Source organism: Abramis brama (genome assembly GCF_963993115.1).
Source record: "Abramis brama genome assembly, chromosome: 15".
NCBI classification, from domain to species: domain Eukaryota; kingdom Metazoa; phylum Chordata; class Actinopteri; order Cypriniformes; family Leuciscidae; genus Abramis; species Abramis brama.
In genome coordinates, this window is record NC_139977.1 from 18,511,570 (window position 1) to 18,531,398 (window position 19,829).

At 35.9% G+C, this 19,829-nt stretch overlaps 3 protein-coding genes and 1 long non-coding RNA gene across 12 annotated transcripts; 1 reads left to right on the forward strand and 3 right to left on the reverse strand.

Moving 5' to 3' along the window:
* The first annotated feature begins 705 nt into the window (after nucleotides 1-705).
* rfc2 (replication factor C (activator 1) 2) lies at nucleotides 706-4,138 on the forward strand. Its single transcript, XM_084138113.1, has 11 exons — nucleotides 706-864; nucleotides 1,058-1,127; nucleotides 1,227-1,268; nucleotides 1,362-1,468; nucleotides 1,608-1,709; nucleotides 2,657-2,757; nucleotides 2,888-3,045; nucleotides 3,276-3,341; nucleotides 3,467-3,547; nucleotides 3,629-3,742; nucleotides 3,909-4,138. Exons 1-11 carry the CDS (start codon nucleotides 755-757, stop codon nucleotides 4,017-4,019), a joined length of 1,062 nt encoding a protein of 353 aa, XP_083994239.1. The 5' UTR covers nucleotides 706-754; the 3' UTR covers nucleotides 4,020-4,138.
* Nucleotides 3,844-8,005, reverse strand: LOC311098073 (uncharacterized protein). Of its 9 annotated transcripts, none has more exons than XM_084138143.1 (13): nucleotides 7,822-8,005; nucleotides 7,259-7,363; nucleotides 7,095-7,137; nucleotides 6,550-6,593; nucleotides 6,343-6,382; nucleotides 6,050-6,078; nucleotides 5,891-5,929; nucleotides 5,756-5,783; nucleotides 5,569-5,615; nucleotides 5,249-5,296; nucleotides 4,949-4,990; nucleotides 4,797-4,858; nucleotides 3,844-4,015 (listed from the first exon to the last, which is right to left on the reverse strand). In XM_084138143.1, the coding sequence occupies exons 2-12, from the start codon at nucleotides 7,359-7,361 to the stop codon at nucleotides 4,803-4,805; spliced, it is 519 nt and encodes a 172-aa protein (XP_083994269.1). In that variant the 5' UTR covers nucleotides 7,362-7,363; nucleotides 7,822-8,005; the 3' UTR covers nucleotides 3,844-4,015; nucleotides 4,797-4,802. The 9 variants fall into 9 exon arrangements, with proteins under 9 accessions (XP_083994269.1, XP_083994270.1, XP_083994268.1 ...); XM_084138144.1 differs by having other exon boundaries at nucleotides 5,891-5,926; nucleotides 7,822-7,954; XM_084138142.1 differs by having other exon boundaries at nucleotides 5,249-5,317; nucleotides 5,891-5,926; nucleotides 7,822-7,954.
* Nucleotides 8,006-9,168: 1,163 nt separating this feature from the next.
* Nucleotides 9,169-14,207, reverse strand: LOC311098043 (thread biopolymer filament subunit alpha). The gene is made up of 10 exons (XM_084138102.1): nucleotides 13,582-14,207; nucleotides 13,211-13,422; nucleotides 12,404-12,464; nucleotides 12,226-12,321; nucleotides 11,926-12,102; nucleotides 10,827-10,952; nucleotides 10,617-10,730; nucleotides 10,419-10,525; nucleotides 10,062-10,342; nucleotides 9,169-9,333 (listed from the first exon to the last, which is right to left on the reverse strand). The coding sequence occupies exons 1-10, from the start codon at nucleotides 14,110-14,112 to the stop codon at nucleotides 9,314-9,316; spliced, it is 1,725 nt and encodes a 574-aa protein (XP_083994228.1). The 5' UTR covers nucleotides 14,113-14,207; the 3' UTR covers nucleotides 9,169-9,313.
* Nucleotides 14,208-15,824: 1,617 nt separating this feature from the next.
* LOC311098080 lies at nucleotides 15,825-17,666 on the reverse strand. Its single transcript, XR_014609361.1, has 2 exons — nucleotides 17,629-17,666; nucleotides 15,825-17,488 (listed from the first exon to the last, which is right to left on the reverse strand). It is a non-coding gene; the product is annotated as an uncharacterized lncRNA (long non-coding RNA).
* Between the last annotated feature and the right edge of the window lie 2,163 nt (nucleotides 17,667-19,829).

Below are 19,829 nucleotides of genomic sequence, written 5' to 3' on the forward strand. Positions count from 1 at the left end.
TAAATCTGAAAATGTCCACACCTAAATGAAGGCCGGGTATTAGAGCACAAATGCAGATGAACATTATCACACACACACACACACACACACACCACTGTAATTGAGTTTTCACCCTTCACTCCTGTTCATATCTGCTTTTTTATTCTTAAGTTAATTATTTTTATACATTTGGATTATTGGAAAAAATAAATATGTTATTGTAATCAAGTCTTGTCTTTTATGGCACGCTATGTGGCATTATTGCAAAAAACAAGACAATACACTTATACAAGACACTTCAAAAGACCTCAAACAACAACAACAAAAATAAATAAAAATTGACAAAAATACTGATTTAATGTATTTTATAATGTTTTAATAATATGTTCACTAAGTATACATCACAGAAGCTGTTATACGTAAAATCATAAACAGTTAAGTGTGTCTCTTTTGTAATGAGTTCGTTCTGTAACATTTTGGTGTAAAATACAAATATCTATTAATTTTAAATATTAATAAGTGTTCATATTTCATTGTTTTAGCTAATGTGCTTCTTGATTTCACTTATTATCGTAAAAAGGAAGTTAAACAATTTTATTTAATTACTTGTATCAGATTTTCCATTTTCTTTGCTAGCTTGTTAAGTACCAGGCTATATTTTATAATACTATTAATTTATAAATAAAAAGTCACTGGCTCCTTTTGCCGGAAGTGACGGCATGTCAGATCTGTTTTGTTCCTGTCGTGGCGGGAATATGCGCTACTGACGGTCAACATGGATGTTGAGATGAAAGAGACAGACAGTGAGCAAAGTCAAGTCGACGGACAGCCTAAAAAGGATGATACTGCACCGAAAACATCATCGACTGCTTATGAACTACCATGGTACTGTTTGTGGCTGTTTGTAAGCGCGCTGTCGTGGCATTTAAATGAATTGCATGTCTCAAAAGATAGCGAGCCTGCAGCATATATATATATATATATTTTTACAACAACTGAACTGCCAAGCTCGTCTTTTTTTGCAGTTTCATGTTCATTGTGATACGTAATTGTGATTTAAGTGTGTTATTGATTCCAGGGTTGAAAAATACAGACCCCTGAAGTTGAATGAAATAGTTGGAAATGAGGAAACTGTCAGCAGACTGGAGGTTAGTGCGACGTACTGTAATAATTTGCCTGATGTAAGTTAGTGAATAGACTTCTGGAAATGTTGACATGTTCACTCTTTTGCTCCATTATTGTCGCAGGTGTTTGCAAGAGAAGGAAATGTGCCCAACATCATCATTGCTGTAAGTTAAAATATGCTTTCACATCCAGGTGCCATCTGAATTTACATTTGATATGTCACTATGCATTAAAACAATAACCACTTTTGTATTTAGGGTCCTCCTGGTACTGGAAAAACTACCAGCATTTTGTGTTTGGCTAGAGCTCTTCTTGGCCCGGCCATGAAAGATGCTGTTCTTGAGCTGAATGCCTCAAATGACCGGTAAGAAACACTTAAGGTGAAGGGATTGTAAGTGGAGAGCAATGACTGTTTTCAAACTGCTTTTCTGCAGATATTTTGGGTGATCATATTCTTTTTTTAACGTGTTTCTTTATATTTGTTTGTATATTACTCATTTCAGTGGTATTGATGTTGTAAGAAACAAGATTAAAATGTTTGCCCAGCAAAAGGTCACTCTCCCTAAAGGTCGACACAAGATCATAATCTTGGATGAGGCTGACAGGTAACAGAAGTATTTTTATTAAAAATATTGATTTTTAAGGGGAAAAAAAATATTAGTGATGCACCAACATGAAAATTCTGTGCTGAAACCGAAAATTATTGATGTACTTGGCTGAAAATTGAAAATTACCTCATTTTTTTTAAAAGTTATTAATTTCTTATTTTAAATTAGTTTTTCTTTGTATAATTCTATATTTTTTTTAAATTTAACTCAGTAATTTGAATGAATCAAAAAACAAACAAACATACAAGCCAATAAAATACTTTATTAAAATTAACACACCAAAAAATTTTTTTCTTCTGCATTGTTTTTTGTCTGTGGCTCCCACACCTTCTTATTTACTACGGCGGCGCTGGGAATTTGTTGTGCCCAGGAGTAAAACAAAAAGACATGAACTTTCTTTTATTCCATGTGCTCTTAAATTGTTTTACAAGTAACATACATGTGCTTGATTTTATGAATCCTGATGTATTTGAGTTTTTTTTTTCTGTGCGTCTGTACTACCTCACAGAAATCGATGATATTATTATTACTTTACTTCACCTGTTTTTTAAATTTGTTTTAAATCAGATTCATAAGATTGTTTTGAGTATGTTTTATGTTTGACACATTTCAGGGTTTTGTGCTGCAATATCCTGCCTTTTCAAACTTTAAATAAAACTAAACTATACATTAAAATATGAATGTTGCAAGCAGGGCGAGGCCGAGGGTCGCGAGAGAACGGGCCTCGTCCTGCTCGCAACAATTAAATAGCAATATATTGACTGAAACCTGAGCGCTAAATATTGTGGGGCGGGGGCGGCATGGCATGTGTTAAAGGACATTTTCGGTCGATAATTTTCAGTGACCAAAATGTTGGTGCATTATTATTAAAAATTAATATTTTTTTAAATTATTAAATGTATAAAAATGCTTTATGCAAGTATGTTTTTGTATTTCTAAACCAGCATGACAGATGGAGCTCAGCAAGCTCTCAGAAGAACCATGGAGATTTACTCTAAAACCACACGCTTTGCTCTGGCATGTAATGCATCAGATAAGATCATTGGTGAGCGAAGTGCCACAGATATAACATCATGCAGTTTATAATAATTGTCATTTAAACATGTTCCAAAAAGTACATTGGAGCACACGCATAATAGAGAGGTTTTTCAGATGATCCTATCATTGTGTCGCAGAGCCCATCCAGTCCCGCTGCGCTGTTCTGCGTTACAGCAAACTCCGAGACGACCAGATCATGATGCGTCTCACGGAGGTGGTAGAGAAGGAGAACTTGCACGTCACCAACGACGGCCTTGAGGCCATCATCTTCACCGCTCAAGGGGACATGAGACAGGTCAGGTCTATTATCTTTTTATGTATATATTAATATACATAACGTCAATTATTTGCATTTTAGATTAACTTTAATAATGATAATAATAAATATTAATAATGTTAATAATTAATTTTTATTTATATATATTATATATTACTATTTACCTACCATTTTAATATTTTTTACTATTATTATGATTATTGTATACACACTTTTTTCCCTATTTCTTTTTTTTTTTTTTAATCTAGGCTCTGAATAACTTGCAGTCAACAAATTCTGGATTTGGTTACATCAACAGTGAAAATGTGTTCAAGGTATTTTTGGATAGATTTTATTTGAGTTTTCTTTCTAATGCATGAAAATCATTTCAGTATAAATTCTAATGCGTGGAAATCATTTCAGTATAAAAATGTGTTGAAGTACAGTGTTGCTTGTGCAGGTGTGTGACGAGCCACATCCTCTGCTGGTTAAAAGCATGCTAGAACACTGCGTCAACGCCAACATTGATGAAGCCTACAAGGTATCACTAAACATTTGCCCTTGAAAGTATTCCGTATCCTTTTGAGAAGACACTAGACAAAACTAATGCTTCTTTCTACAGGTTATTGAGCAGCTGTGGTCATTAGGATACTCACCGGAGGACATAATCGGAAACATCTTTAGAGTGTGCAAGACCTTTCAGATGGCAGAATATTTGAAGCTGGAATATATTAAGGTATTTATTGCCCTTGTAGAGTCTCCATAAGAAGCTTTAAACTTTAAAGAGGCACTCAGTCATTTATTTTCTTATATTACGCCATGAGTGTTAGATAACAGTGATGGTACAGAGATAAAACAATATTTATTTGAATCACACTGCAATCGTACATTTGATTCCCCAGGAAATCGGCTACACGCATATGAAAGTGGCAGAAGGGGTGAACTCTCTGTTACAGATGGCTGGTCTGTTGGGTCGACTGTGCAGTAAGACGGCTGCACCTGATGCAAGCTAAAGACAAGAGATGTTACCAAATAATCACACTTCTCCTCATTCTTCTTAATCTCCAGAACTTTTATATGTCGAATAATTATACAAATACGACAAGTTGCAGTAATAAAAATGTAAAAAATCCTTTTGATGCTTGTGAATGATTCAAGGCCCTGTTTTTGGTGTCACAAGGTGCAACATAGTAGAACTAATTCCATTTACCTAATAAGAATTTTATAAATTTATATTTATAAATCATGATTAACTTCATTCCAACAAAAACTTTCCTTGTTGTAACATATGTTAGAAAAAGAACAGCAGAAGAAGTGATAGTTTTAGAGGTTTCATTTTCAACATAGCCAATGACAATTTTAGAGCTAGGAGGAAAAAGTATTATCAAGTTGCAGACACCAAATTAGACATAAGACTTGTTTGTATTTAATGTTCCCCCACTAAAACGTACCTTTCGCCCCCAGTACTTTTTTTGTTTTAACTTGTGACAGAAAGGACAGGTTACTCTTCTGACTCATCTGTCACACCTTTATGAAGCAGGCTTAAAAAAGCTCTTGATATGCATTAACACATTTAGTTGCTCTGTGGCGTGAAGTATTTTAAACGGTCTTGTAATAGTTGTATAGCACTAGTCCATATTTGTTCACTAAAGCTGAATTGAACCATTGTTTATCGATCAGCAGAGCTAAACATTAATTGACATTAAAACTTTACATTTTACTTTACAGTAAATGCACATCAACATAAAAATAAGATCTAATGTGAAAATCAAAATTAAAAAGATTCTCACCTCATTTCATTCTGATACATATCTTTCTCTTTTTGGTGCGTTCACGTATTCTGATTCTGAATCTGTATAAAAGGGAAAGAACAAAGTGAGTGGTGCCGTCTCATGAATAAATAGAAATATTTTATCAACCAAACCAAAAATGAACATATTACCTTCCTCGCTATCATTTTTAATGTTTTCATAACTACAGCTGTCTGGTGAAACAATGCCAAATACCACAATAAACAATTTTTTTAATTGTAATGGTACAGTAATATGTAATGGCACACAAAAAGCTTAGGTAACACGTGTACATTAATATATATATACATATACATTGAAAGTCATGGCAATTACAAAGTACAGTCAAGCTAGCGAATAATAAACAAATAAAATAAATTCTAAAAGTAATTATTGTTGAGCCCTGGATGACATTGTGATTTTGAACATTATTATTTGCTGAAAACACCAACCTGAGTCATGCTGCATGTCTTTTGTTGGAAAAACATTCCCGTATCCTCCTGTATGGAACGTGATGCGACCTTTTATTAAAAGAACTACTTTAAGCATCTTGTCATCCATTTGTGCAGTGTATCATGCACCTACTGTGTATGTTCTATATTTTCAGTGTGTGACTTGTGACCTCTTTTGAAATAGACATTCATTTTTGTCTCATTTATCATCAACTGCTTTTTGACACCACCGGTTCAGAGGTATCCAGTTTAAAATGTCACTTGACCTAATTTTTCTGAAGAAAGCGAACAGTGCTCAACGGTTATCAGCACATATTTACCTGCATCATCGTCGTCGTTTGCATAAATTGAATTTGGAATTGGGTCCCTATAAAAATAAAAAGGCATGTTAGCATATCAAATATAGACTAGCATAATTTTGAGCAAGCTAAGCTTTTGTAAACCAAAGTCTTTGATTAGTATCTGACTTGTTTTCCTCACATAACCATTATGAAAAACAACACTCACACATATGTTGGTTCCAAGATGCCCTGTTCTATTGCAGAAGCAAAAACACGCATTACTTTAGGCTACATGTTCATATTTAAAAATGCCATTCATTTATAAGTGACGTCTTAAGATCGCATTAACAATAACTCTTACCATCTGTAAGGTTCTGATAACTGCAGTGGAAGTCACCTGCTGGAAAACAGTTGAAATAACCCAAATTATTACATATCAACAACATATTGAAAGAACTGCTCTAAATTGGTACCATAGAGATGAGTTCAAACTTTGCTAATTTAAATAGGAAATCCTTACTATTCGCACGCATGTTCGCCATTGATTGCCTGTGAAAATACATTTAACACATCTGTAACGTTTTCTTCATTTTGATCTTTCTATCATGACTAATCAGAAAAGACAGTTCATTTTGTTAATTGAATCATTAATGCCTCTGATGGCTTTCAGTTATGTACAAGAACATCCCCCTTCCCCATCCAAAATAATATGGTATTTTAGATAAAGAGTAAAGTGGATGTGAATATAACAGTAAATAAAACTGAACGACTCAACAGCAAGTAGTGCATTGGTTATTGTTCAAAAGACCTCACCTTGAGGTTGAAGGCGGCTCTCTATGGTTTGGTCTAATCACTAAAAAAAATAGACAAGATAGGAATAAAATCTCATTCATGGATAACGAAGAGCGCATTCTGAATTTCAGCTTTCCTGTGACAGAAAATGTGTGAAAAACACTAATGTTCAAGTCCTAAATAAGACGTTTTTCTCTTCAGAATGTGATGAAAGTGGACGTAGTTTACCCGTGTTAGACCGTCTATTGTCATCAAATTCACCGTCTAGATTACTGAAAGCAAAAAAATATATAAATAGTATTATTATTATTTATTTTATAATAATAGTATCCATTATTTGTAAGCACACATTGCATATATATATATGCAAATGTGTATATGTATATATATATATGCATATGTGTATACTGTAAAAAAGTGTGGCTGCCTTAAATTTTTAAGTACAATCAACTTCTCAAATCGTTTCAAATCAAATCACATTAAAAGTATTATTTTAAAAATGAGTTGAATCTTGTATAACTTATACTATATATATATATATATATATATATATATATATATATATACACACACACACACATATATATATATATACACATATATATGTATATATAAATATATATATATATATATATATATATATATTATAAGTTATATATTTATATATATATATATTTATGTCTATAATTTATATTATTTAATATATTCATTATATTACGTAGTTGAATTAATATTTAGTGAACATTAATAAATAGATAAAACATTTAACTTACAAAGGATCTTGGTCATACAGGTCATTGTCCTCTTGATGCATATCTCAAAATAAAAATACAACTTAATCAGACGACAAGGACAAATTTATGTAAGATAAAGGTAAAGCAGCTGAGAAAAATTATAATGCATTTTCCTAAAGCTGTTGCAATGTCAGACCACTTACTAGATTTTTTTCTGCAGCACAGACACAGAGCATAAACACAACCAAGACAAGCCACAGAAACGATGGCAAGGACAACTCCTTGCTGGCTTTGGACTTCAATCATGCCTTAAACAACAATAATAAAAAAAAAAATTAAAAAAAAGATTTTTTTCGAAAATATAATTCTCTTCGATCTAATTGAATTCTTTCAGAGGTTTACAGATGTTCTTCTACATGCATATAGTGAGCAAATGAGAACAAATTGCAGCGTTTTATCTATTCATTACCACAAATACAGCTCTCACCCCTCTGACACAATGGCACTAATCACGATAAGAGAATTATTCATATGTGAGATGATTGAACTTGATAGTGTTCGATGAAGTAGCCTACCATAAGTTTGTTATCAGCAGCTAACTGAACCACAGAATGCAAGTTATGTAACCATCAATAGTTTATTTCTTTAATTTATAACAGGTTATTTAATGTGATGAAGTGGTAAAAGTAGCCTATCTGACAACTTTCAAAACTAACTTCTTCCCCCCTCCCCATCCCCCCTGAAGTATTAGTTGGTGAGCTGTTACCTTTTCTGAGGTACCGATCTCCATTCTGAAGAATTTAGTTTGAAGTCGAATGAAGGACTAATGAGAGAGAAGAATGAACCTGAGTGTTTCCTGTTTCAAACTGAATCTAACCACATCCGTGCAAAATCATGCCGGACACCGGTAAAGAGACCACCACAAACCCACAGTAACACAAAACGCAGTCATACAAAATGTCAAACCTTTGAAATGCAGCCCCTTCATTAGCATTCGGTGAAAAAAAAAAAAAAAAAACTATTGCAACCAGACAGAGAATAATGTAGAAGTAGGGCAGAATGTGATTTAAAAGGTTGAGTTTATAACGAACTCACATTTTTGGAGGGTCTTGAGCTAATATAGGCTTGTAAATGTTTGCAAGACGTAGCTTTTTTAATGCTAGGGCGTTGTTTCATTATTTAAGCTTTATGACATTTGAAAAAGCCTGTAGGTGGTGTGTGGGTCTGTTTTTTCCGCTTTTTATGCATCTTGTAACATTGCTTTTTTACTACAACAATGGCTTAAATTTGACAAGAATCTTCATTTCAAGATATTTCGTATGATAAGAGGGTTAAATGATTAACGATATGGTCTAGTTCAGTTCATTAAAAGTCCATGTAAATGGACTTATAAAATCATATTTTTCAAACTAAATATAAAATATATTAGTATAGACATTGTGGTAACACTTTACAATAAGGTTCATTAGTTAACTACATTAGTTAACATTAACTAATAATGAACTGCACTTATACAGCATTTGTTCATCTTTGTTAATGTTAATTTCAACATTTACTAATACTTTATTAAAATCTTGTTAACATTAGTTAATGCACTGTGAACTAACATGAACAAACAATGAACAGCTTTATTTTTATTAACTAACATTAACAAACATTAACAAAAACAGTAATAAATGTATTGCTCATTGTTAGTTCATGTTAGTTACATTAACTAATGTTTAATAAAGGAACCTTATTGTAAAGTGTTTTATAACATTGTTTTATATTTATTTATTTTTATACATATTTTTTAAAGAATGTGTATGTACATTTTATATACTCTTGCATATATATATATTTTTACAGACACTTTATTATTATTAAATTAATCATTATTAGAATTGAGATTTGATTGAAATTATTACATGAAAAGATTACAGACCACTGTGGTTTTTCCTCAGTAATGACCAGGATGGATTTTTTTAAATTTTATTATTGTAGCAGGAAGTGATGCATGAAAATAAAATCTTGCGAAAACAATATTGACATTTTGATATGGGGTTTAAATGAATACAGGATTTGGACCCTCGTCAAAAATGACCATACAAAATGAACATACAATCTTTCATCGTTATGTTACATATGTGACGGCGGTCAAAAAGTGTGAACTTTTGGGAGGCGTTCTTCATGAAGCGTGATGGTAGGCTTCCTTTCTATGGCCCATATGTGGAAGCTCAGCATTCTGTTGTGGCTTGATGAGTGGAGGTTTCAAATCTTCAGTAAACAGTGGATGACACTGGGTGAAAACAATGGAAAATGTGACTACAAGCGAACTTGACATTTCACATCAAAGAATTTGCAAATGCAATTTTTTACCATTTGAGTTAAGCTAGTGAGGTCCTAAAGCCTGAGACTACAACTAAAAATAGCTTTTCTATTTTAATATGGTGTATAAGTGAAAGTGAAAAGATGAACTTATTCATTTTACATTATAATGTTCTTAATGTTTACAAACTTTTAGTTTATCTACACTACACGTTTGTATATAACATGTGACCCTGGAGCACAAAACCAGTCACATGGGTCAATTTTTTAAATTGAGATTTATACATCAACTGAAAGCTAAATAAATAAGCTTTCCATTGATGTATGGTTTGTTAAGATAGGGCAATATTTGGCCGAGATACAACTATTTGAAAATCTGGAGTCTGAGGGTGCAAAAAAATCGAAACATTGAGAAAATCGCCTTTAAAGTTGTCCATTTATGTTCGCGATTGTGCTGCATTCACTCACAAAAATAAATGTTTTATATCTTTACGGTAGGAAATGTACAAAATATCTTCATGGAACATGATCTTTACTTAATATCCTAATGATTTTTGGCATAAAAGAAAAATCGATAATTTTGACCCATACAATGTATTTTTGTCTATTGCCACAAATATACCCGTGTGACATGTGACTGGTTTTGTGATCCAGGGTCACATATGGTGTACATGTATGAAAGGATTTATGAATACTTACAGGCACTGCTGCTCAGGCTGGAGGACATGTAACTGCTCCCTGCACCGAAGGAACTTCCTGCACCTGCTCCTGCTCCAAAGCCCAGTCCTCCACCGAGTCCCAGTCCTAGACCCCCAAGACCTCCTCCTAGTCCTCCGCCCAACCCATATCCACCTCCGAGACCCAGACCGGCACCTCCACCCAGGCCTGCACCTCCTGCACCCGCACCCAGACCTAGACCTCCTCCTCCTCCGACCACAGTCTTAGACATGTGCACGGTGACACCACCTCCAGATCTCAACCTGGTCCACGAGACAGATACGATGTGATCGTTGAGTGAACAAAACCTCACATTAATCTCAAGATAAACCTCCTCACCTGTTCTCTTCACTGTCCAGGAGTTTCTTATAAGCTGTGATTTCAACATCCAGGGACATCTTGCTGGCGAGAAGCTCCTGATATTCTTGACCGTAATGAGTAATTTGCTGAAGAAAATGCCCATTTAGATTTAGTGGAGTCTGAGTGACAGCTTTATTGAATTAATAATGGTTATCATTTAGTCTTAATTGAGTTTACCTTTCTGAGGTCATCAAGCTGAGATCTGAGAATTAGAACTTGATCCTGGTACGTCTCCGTGTGGGAGCTGGAGTGACACTCTGCCTCCTCCACCTTAGACTCCATCTGTAAGTTCTGTCATTGGAGAGGGCAGCAGTTATTCACAGGAATGCCAAAAAAGGGGCAACCTGACATCTTTTACCCAGCGTTCATCTCCCGAGTAATACGCACCTGAGTTTTGAGCCTGTCGATCTCCCTCTGCACAGAGTCAATCTGTAGTTTGTAAACGCGCAGCTCCTCTTTGGCTGTGGTGAGTGTCTGAGAGCTTGGCTGAGAGGATGCAGACATCATGGTGAGCTATATAGACGAACAAACGAAAAGAGGCTGTAAGTGGATCTCAGTCTGGCCCAAAACATGCGATTATGTCGTTACACCTGCAATACAAGGACTCGCCGCTTGGGGGAGGCAGTTTGTTAAAGATGAATCGAGTAAGACTTAAAAAGTCATGTAAGGATAGGGTGACCACTGAAATTGGGAACTTTTGAAATGACAATACCACAATAAGAAATATAGGCTAATACTAAAATTTACCAGCAAAATCACATCTACTGTCCTGCAACAGAGCAATAACCAGGTGGTCACCCTATGTAAGGATGCATCAGTCTTACATTAGACATCACCAAAGGTTCGTATAATGTACATATTAATATTAAGCATCAAATTACAATAAGATTCTATATGTTAATAATGCATTAGGTAAATCAAAAATGACTACATTTTGCCAGGATTAATTATCTTTAATATTTACATTCATATTTATACATTTATATTAAATGTACTTAATTACATTTAGTTTAATTGTTAAATATGAATTTATTAGAACCACATTATAAAAGTATATATTATATTATATTTAAATTGTTTTAAATATTTATGATGTGGTATAATATATAATAATTAGTGTTTAATGTTAACTAATATTATTGGCCTATACAATCTGGTTATTTAAAGGGATAGGTCACCCAAAAATGACAGTTCTGTCATCATTTACTCACCCTCATTTCTTTCTTCTGCTGAACACAATAGAACATATTTTGAAGAATATGGGTAACCAGAAAGTTGATGTACCCCATTGACTTAGTAGGGGACAATACTATGGAATCAATGGGGTACATCAACTGTTTGGTTACTGACATTCTTCAAAATATCTTCTTCTAGAAGACAGAAATTCATACAGGTTTGGAACAACATGAGGGTGAGTAAATAATGACAGAACTATGCTTTAATATTTCAAGTATAGCTTGCTTATAACAGAGCAAAGGTTTCATACACTGTCCTGCACTGAGAGGAGGGCGTCCTGCTTGCTGCGTTGAGCCAGGGCTTCATAGTGAGCTTTGACTTCAGTCAGCGCTGAGGTCAGATCCTGGGCCTGGGCTGCGTTATCCACTGAGATAGACACTGCTGACTTCACACCACCTGTCACAATGTTTCTCACCTCTTTCACTTTCTAACAGACAGACATATACACAAGCTTAGGCCATTGGGGAAATTCATAATTCAGTGTATTTTAACAGTGCTGAAATAAACTGAGGTGTATGTTGAAATAAATGGAGGTATCCTGCAGACTCACAGCGTCATACACCTGCTTGGACAGAGCAATATGATCCTCCAAACCACCGATGATGGTTTGCAACTCAAAGATGGAAAGGTAGAGGTTATCCACTTCCTGGTGGAGGAGAATTTGTGAGACTCGTTCATCCGTAAATCTATGGGAAACAACCTGATGTATGATGATGTGTGTTTCGTACCTCTTTCAATGCAGTCCAATCGAGCTCCAGAGTTTTAGTTTGAGAGGTTTCCTCATCATACCTGAGTAAAGGAGGAGAGTATGTGCAGGTATATTAGGAGATGTCCTCTTGACTGGAACTTTCTTACCCAAAAGGCTGTGACAATCACAGGTGGTCAAAGATATACAGACTAATTTGAGAAACTTTAAATGCCTTACTCATTATGGTACAATTACTAGATTCATGTAGTGTATTAAAATCAAACCACAAAGTGCCAATAAGAAGGCAGAACTAAACGAATAGCAGTTAAGCAGAATATAATAAAAAATGTCCACTGAAATGTAATGAAAATTTAAATTGAATGAAAGTGCTTCTAAAATTAGCTTTAATGTTGGGGCAATCAATTATATTTTTTTAACTACTGATCAAAAGTTTGGGGTATTTGGGTTTTTTACTGTATTAAAAATGTATTGTACTGTATTTTCAAATGTAATTTATTCCTGAGATGGCAAAGCTGAATTTCAGTGTCATCCTTCAGAAACATGATTTGATGCACAAGAAATATTTCTTAATGTTATCAATGCTAAACAAAAAGTTGTGCTGCTTAATATTCTTCTGAGAGTTTTGTTTGATAGAAAGTTCAAAAGAACATACAACTTTTTTTTAAAAGATTATAAATGTCTTTACTGTCACTCTCGATATATTTTTAATGCATTGTTGCTGAATAAAAAATCTGAAAAAAAAAAAATATATATTACTGACCCCAAACTTTTGAAAGATATTTTTATACATGAATGTGCATTTCTTCTGCTGCAGTGAGAGATTCACCTGACTTGAACATCCTCAATAATGCCTTTATAGTGCTCAATCTCAGCAATGATGGCCTCTTTAGTAGCGGTGAGGCTGTCGATCTGAGATTTATAGGTTCCGATGGCAGAGGTCAGAAGGATGGAACTGCTCGCAGGTCCTCCCTGCTCTGGGTTAGTAAACATAGAAATCTTAGCTTTTAGTACTGCGTTGTGCTGCTCCAGAGACCGGGCCTGTGAAACCACAAAGTCATAGTCATTAGGACCTTATCTGTAAAAGCAGTGACGTTGTATTCAATTAATCTTTTCTTTTTACTCATCCTAAATTAATCCAACTTAGCATGATATTTGTAAAAATGCTTGTAAATAAACCCACCTGAAACTTTCACTCACCTTATCAATGAAAGATGCAAATTTGTCATTGAGGGCCTGCAGCTCCCCCTTCTCTTTCATGCGTGTGATCTGCACCGTGTCCAACGACGGGAGTGTGGGATCGATGCTGAGCACCGGCCCGGCTCCTGCGTCCACTGCAGTGGTAGAGCTGATGAAGGACGGGTTGAAACCATAGCCTCCGATTTTGAAGACTCTGCCCCCCAGACGGGCTCTCAGAGGAGCCACGCCAGCCCTCATCCCCGCTGCCCTGGCTCCTCCGGCACCCAAGCCGAATCCGCCACCGAGAGCGAGAGCGCCCAGTCCTGCTCCTGCGCCAGCTCCAGCCCCAAAACCTACACCCAGACCTCCTCCCAGGCCAAAACCGGCTCCAGCTCCAGCTCCTGCTCCACCCCCCCTCGAAAAGCCGAGAGAACGGGACAGAGCCATGCTAACACCACCACCACTCCTAGCTCCGGAGAACAGACGGTTGCCTCCATAGGTGGCCCCAAATCTGACGGCTCCCCCACTGATACGCAAGCTTGAATCTGTCATATCTGCACTCAGAGCTGGGGTCCAGGTCTTTGCCGAGGTGCTCAGTCAGGATGCCCAGCTCCAACTTTGTGCTTTAAATACCCAGCTCTTTGAAGGGCCGCCCAGAAAGGTTTGCTGTCAGTGAAAGTCACATGTTGGACAGACAGGCAAGCGTCCCCCCTGCAGGCACTGATTTCTCTCCAACATGTTTGAGTAATTTAACGGCCTTGGTATGTGAGATGGAGAGAAACAAAACCCCTGCAACTATGTGCACTTTTAAAGAGAGTCTCATATGATTGACATTTTGAAAGTAATTTTATATTTGAGTAAGACACTTTTTTTTATCGATTTGACTGCACTGACACTATTGGATGAGAACAAAACTTGAACCAAACTGAGCTGGATGGTAACACTATTGTCTTCTGTAGAGCTGCTTTATAGCTAATTAGTTTCATTATTGACGAATTTTGCAACATCGACACTGTTATTGAACTGAATCGAATTAACATTGAACTGTGCTGAATCATGACACTGTTGCCACCTTATAGCTAAATTGAATTAGTTTCATAACTGATGAACTTTTCAGTTATTGAACTGAATCAACACTGAACTAACTTCAGCTGAAAAATGACACTATTGTCGTTTTTACAGCAAAATTTGAATTTATCTTATATTTGATAAATTTGCATCATTCATTCTATTCAGACTTGCCTTGCGTATAGTCTTTTTATTATTATTGTCAATGTTAAAAACAGTTGTGCATATTTTTGTGGAACCTGTGCTACATTTTTTCAGGATTCTTTGATGAATAGAATGTTTGAAAGGACAGCATTTCCTCTGCAACATTATAAATGTATTTACTGTCACTTTTGATCAATTTAATGTCCTTGTTTGTGCACATTCATAGAGAGCATCATTATTGACATCTTAAATTGGTGTAGTCTTATTCATCCGTGCATGGGAGATAAACTGTGAATTTCATGTTACTGAGCTGACAAGTCTGCAAGAGGAGTCTGTCATAAATCAAAATGGCTGTGACAGTGAGAGGCAGGTGAAATACTTTCTTTTTTTTTACCCCAAAGGATAAAATGAAGTTGCTGACAGGTATGCAGCGTGCTGTAACAGATTCTAGAGTGTAATGATGGGTCAGCCTATGCTATAACTGTTACTTAAACAGCTGAGCTGTATCTTAGTTACAGAAATCAACTCTTTTTCTTTAAAATAAAGAGTTACAATAGCAGTCAGCTGATTCCAGGCTTTTAATTTGGCATTTTTATCAAGCCTCTCAAATTAAACTCCATTGTTTCACATGATCACCCAGTATTGTAAGACGTATAATGCAATTCTGAGATTACTGATGAAATGTTGGATTAGTTGTACAGATTCATACCTTTATAAACACACAATCAGATTCAGAGATGCAGTGTGGTCTAATTTAAAGACAATACACAGGCTAGTAAGAAAATAACACATTTATGCATGGAAATGGTCTGCTTTGTCATGCTTTCCAATAACAAGATGCAAATGATGATCTGCAGTTTGGCGTGGATTATGCTGAATCTTTGCCAGAGGAAAAACAAAAAGCTTTCATGAGTGTCCATCCACGCATGTGGTCTTCTTAGTGAGCACTGCTATACAGATGACTCCAGAAATACAGAAAACAGTCTTTATCTTGCACAAACGTTTAAATAATAATAATAAATGTGGCAAAAATGCTCAATTTGTCTGCATGATGTGTCTGTAAATAAGCTTTATTTGTACAAGAAAATCATCACAACTCTAAGAGTACCTTTAATAACATAATTAATCAGAAGTATAAATCTGAGAGAAACATCTTAATGATGATCTTTTAGATCAATGTGCTTTGATATTGGCATGATGAACACATGCTTCTGCTAAATGCTTGGTTATGGCAAAATCAAGTGCATATAGGATAAACAAAGTTGACTGAGTTCATCTCTGCAATATTATTTCATCTTCAGTTACAAATAAATATACAGTCTAATAATAATAGTTACTAACAGCAGAATAGTAAAATTCATAGTATTATATAATTCCCTTCCTGATTAGACAGGATTAACCCATTTGATTCCAAATTTGGTCACAATTGTAGCCGGTGAGAAAACATTACAAACAATAAAATCCATATATTGTATATGTTCTCAGGCAGTTTTTAAAAAAGAGAAAGGTAAAAATGAGTGAATATTACTTAATGCTGTTTCATTAATGTAACAATACCTTGTCATTTACACTTTTATGATGTGATTCAAAAAAGTTAATTATTCAACATGGGACGCTGGGTTTCCCACCGGGGCACAAATGTAACCATTGACATCTTGAACAGAGCAATCTAAATGATACATTAATAATAGGTCCTTTAAATATTATAATGTACTGAACTTGGTAGTTATATCTGTATTATGACATGTTTTATGACATTATTCTCAGAGGGGCAAACTGGAATTAAACCAGTGGTCAAGTGACAATTTACACCACCAGCCATGTAACAAATGTTCACATGAAATCAACACATTCTGCTCTTTCATTTATAGTTAATAGATATGTGTAATACTAAACGTTTTGTTTTAAACCATTCAAATTCAAAAGTACAAATAACTTGAGGGATTAAATGGATTAAATAAGTATGCCTACAGAAAAATATTCAGCACCTCGGACAGCATCCACAGAGAATCCCACTTCAAGATTGCCTTTAAGCACTGACCCACCATCCAAATCAATTCCACTTATAACACATTAGGTTCAGCTGTTATTAAACTAATGGACAGTCATTATTCAGATACTTTGTAAAGTCCGCCATAAGGAGATCGTAAGAAAGGCCAATCATATTTCCCAACGTGAACAAAGATAAGATGCCTGCTCATCTTACATATTCACAAACGCGCCAGTTTTCATTCGGCCCGTTATGAGGATCCAGCAACTCCTTCAAACACGACTCCCTCGCGCTGTTTCGCGTCAGTGTTTGTCGGTGGATGTTGCGGTGGAGCGGGGCGAGCGATCACGCAGCGGCTCAGTGAGGGCTTTACCCTGACCGGGACAGAGGAGCCACAGTTATCCCGCTCAAATTCCTCCTGTTCCCTTAGCATCTTCCTCTTCTTCATCTTGCTTTTGTTTAAGTGGTAGGTGGTCAGTGAGATTAATATAATCCCTATAATGACCAACCCCAGCACCAGAAGAGCGACGGTGGACGAGAAAGGCTGGTGCACGTGCTGAACTTTCTCCGCGCGCGTCCCGTTAGTCTCGGATGCCCCGTTAAAAGTGCCCCACATAATCTCAGATGCCTTCATTATTCACAATCCGTGAATTCAGGTTTACAATTCCACGAGAACTGCTTTTAAATATCCAGATTTATTTCAATTAGCCATCTCTTATGACAACCCTTAAAAGGAGAAAAATATGTTTCAAAACTTAAAAGACGATAAACGTAAATATTTGTATTAAATTTTATTTACTGACTTCCTAGACAACAATAATTGCTTTTGGAAGATAAAGAATGTTAATTAAATGTCTTATCCGTACCTGGTATAACAGCCCAGTCGCGTTCACTGAATTGTTGTGGGAAAAGGTGTTGGTTTGGAAAGACGACTTCCCACAGATCTCTGACGTAGCCTGTATTCATTACGCATTCTGCGAGCCTTCTGCGCTACAACGTTGTAAAAACCTTTCGTGGAAAGGTTTACGTTTTATGGTAGGCCTACGGACGTAATACAAATGTCTTTTTTGACGTAGCCTAATAAATCAATCAATCACAACGTTGCAAAAATGTTGTCTTGACGTTGTAAGCACATCCCCTTGCGACGTTTTCATATATCCTAGTTCAGCATGCCGTGGTTTTTGTCAGATAGAGATAAAATATTCACTACTAATATAATTTGTCGTGAGGTAAAAGCGTCTTACCTCAGAAAGCGTTCCCTCAGACTCCCTGCGCGCGCTGCTCCAGTCAGGTAAACTGAAAACTGTCTCGTGCGCCCGACTGAAAAAAAAAAAAAAAAAGTATCTTCCATCCACGTTGAAAAACTAGGAATAATCAGTTACTTTAGTGTCTGGCAGTTGTGGTAAAATGACTTAAATTTGTCATATTTGTTTAATTCAGACTCCGTGTAATCAGCAGCCCAAAAGTGTTCTCATTTATCTCACTATCCAGTTCGTGCTCCCCTACTATTTTTCGCCATTTATTTTTAATGACGCACGAGGACTGCTCACTCGGCCAAATAAACCCCATGAGAAGGAACATTTGGAGCACCAACGGCTAGTGAATCAATGAAGTGCTCCAGTAAACACTTAACAGAGAGGGATCGCGTGGACTTGAATGTAAATGAGACAACAGCCAACTATAACAAATCCTCAGAAAGATACAGCTAGATTAGAGAGATGGTGCTGTCCAGTGCTGAAAACATACTCAGGCATGTGATTGGCTAAGGACAAAAAAGCAGGAAAATATACTGAGACCTGATACTGAGATTTTTGTCCAAAATCATGGTAACCCAACACAGACTTGCACAAAGAAAATAGAAAAAAACAGACACTTACTTGTCCTTGAAGAGTTCATTCAAATCACCTGGCGTCACACCATTACATATTTAAAATAATAATTATTAAACCATGGTTTTTGTCTGAAAATTCGACTCTGATACTCGAACCGTGCATTATCTCTTGAATAATAATAATTATAAAAGAATAAACGCAAATAGATGGCTAAAAATTGGCTAATTATTAAACGTATCTTTCATGAAAATGACTTTATGCTGATGCTCTTTCAGAGGAATCTTAGGGTTTATTCTTTGATACTATTTTCACACAGGAAGAAACTTCTAAACATTGTTTTTATAATCTGTAACCTCAAACTGACTAAAGATGCTGACGCCCCAATGGTCAGAAATTCTCCATTTCTTCTCTAGTGGTCCTGCCTACCTTTTCTAAAGTCGAGTGACAGCTGTCCGCTTTTCCTTCACAGTCAGATCACCAGGGCAGACAGCTCTGGACACATCTCGAAACTACAGCTAAATTGCCTTATGATCTTCACCTGAACAATGAGTCAATAAGCGATTCAACCACTTGGCAAGGACCGAATCAGAATACAGTATAATAAGATGTGAACCCATTCACCCCAGCAACAAAAGAAATGACAATTTAAATCGCATACTCACAACAATGCTGTCACCACGGGGAAATAAAAAGCTACGATCTAGGGAGTAGAAGAGGTAAATAGCACCTTGGGCATCTCATTAATTCAGGTTGTGGATCATAATGTTCTACAATGTTACAAACTACAGCATATGGAGAGGCGCTCTCAAATGCATCCACCAGATCAGAGGCACCAGTTGTGATAAATCTCAGCTTTTCTGTCGCTAATGACAAGGTACAACTCATCCTCTCCCAAAAGGCACTGCAGTCGATCCGTTCTTTATAACCAGCTCTGGAACAGAAGGGCCACTTAAACATCAAGCAACAGACATCAACTAGCTTGGAACCACTTCACAGCTTCGTCTTCATCTTTGAGATGTATAAAATATTTCTCAAATCTGCTTCCATTAGCCTGAAAAGAACAGTTCATCCAAAATCCATCGTTCATCGTTCCAAACCTGCATGACTTCCTTTCTTCTGTGGAACACAATGAAAGAAATTTTATAGCAGAATGTCCAAGCTTGTCTTTTTTTATTCAATGAAAGTAAATGGTGATAGTTTTCAGTGAAAATAATTTCAATTTCAGTCTGGTTCTT

What these genes read in the sequence shown, in the direction of transcription:
- rfc2 (XM_084138113.1), top strand. Translation starts at nt 755, where the DNA reads ATGGATGTTGAGATGAAAGAGACAGACAGTGAGCAAAGTCAAGTCGAC. An exon ending in TGCCCAACATCATCATTGCT is followed by an intron (nt 1,269 to 1,361) that starts GTAAGTTAAAAT and finishes TTTTGTATTTAG; the next exon opens with GGTCCTCCTGGTACTGGAAA. An exon ending in ATCTTGGATGAGGCTGACAG is followed by an intron (nt 1,710 to 2,656) that starts GTAACAGAAGTA and finishes TTTCTAAACCAG; the next exon opens with CATGACAGATGGAGCTCAGC.
- LOC311098073 (XM_084138141.1), bottom strand. Translation starts at nt 7,361, where the DNA reads ATGATTGAAGTCCAAAGCCAGCAAGGAGTTGTCCTTGCCATCGTTTCT. An exon ending in GTGCTGCAGAAAAAAATCTA is followed by an intron (nt 7,138 to 7,258) that starts GTAAGTGGTCTG and finishes TTTTATTTTGAG; the next exon opens with ATATGCATCAAGAGGACAAT. An exon ending in GAGCCGCCTTCAACCTCAAG is followed by an intron (nt 6,079 to 6,342) that starts GTGAGGTCTTTT and finishes GTATTTTCACAG; the next exon opens with GCAATCAATGGCGAACATGC.
- LOC311098043 (XM_084138102.1), bottom strand. Translation starts at nt 14,112, where the DNA reads ATGACAGATTCAAGCTTGCGTATCAGTGGGGGAGCCGTCAGATTTGGG. An exon ending in ATTGGACTGCATTGAAAGAG is followed by an intron (nt 12,322 to 12,403) that starts GTACGAAACACA and finishes CTCCTCCACCAG; the next exon opens with GAAGTGGATAACCTCTACCT. An exon ending in CCAAGCAGGTGTATGACGCT is followed by an intron (nt 12,103 to 12,225) that starts GTGAGTCTGCAG and finishes TCTGTCTGTTAG; the next exon opens with AAAGTGAAAGAGGTGAGAAA.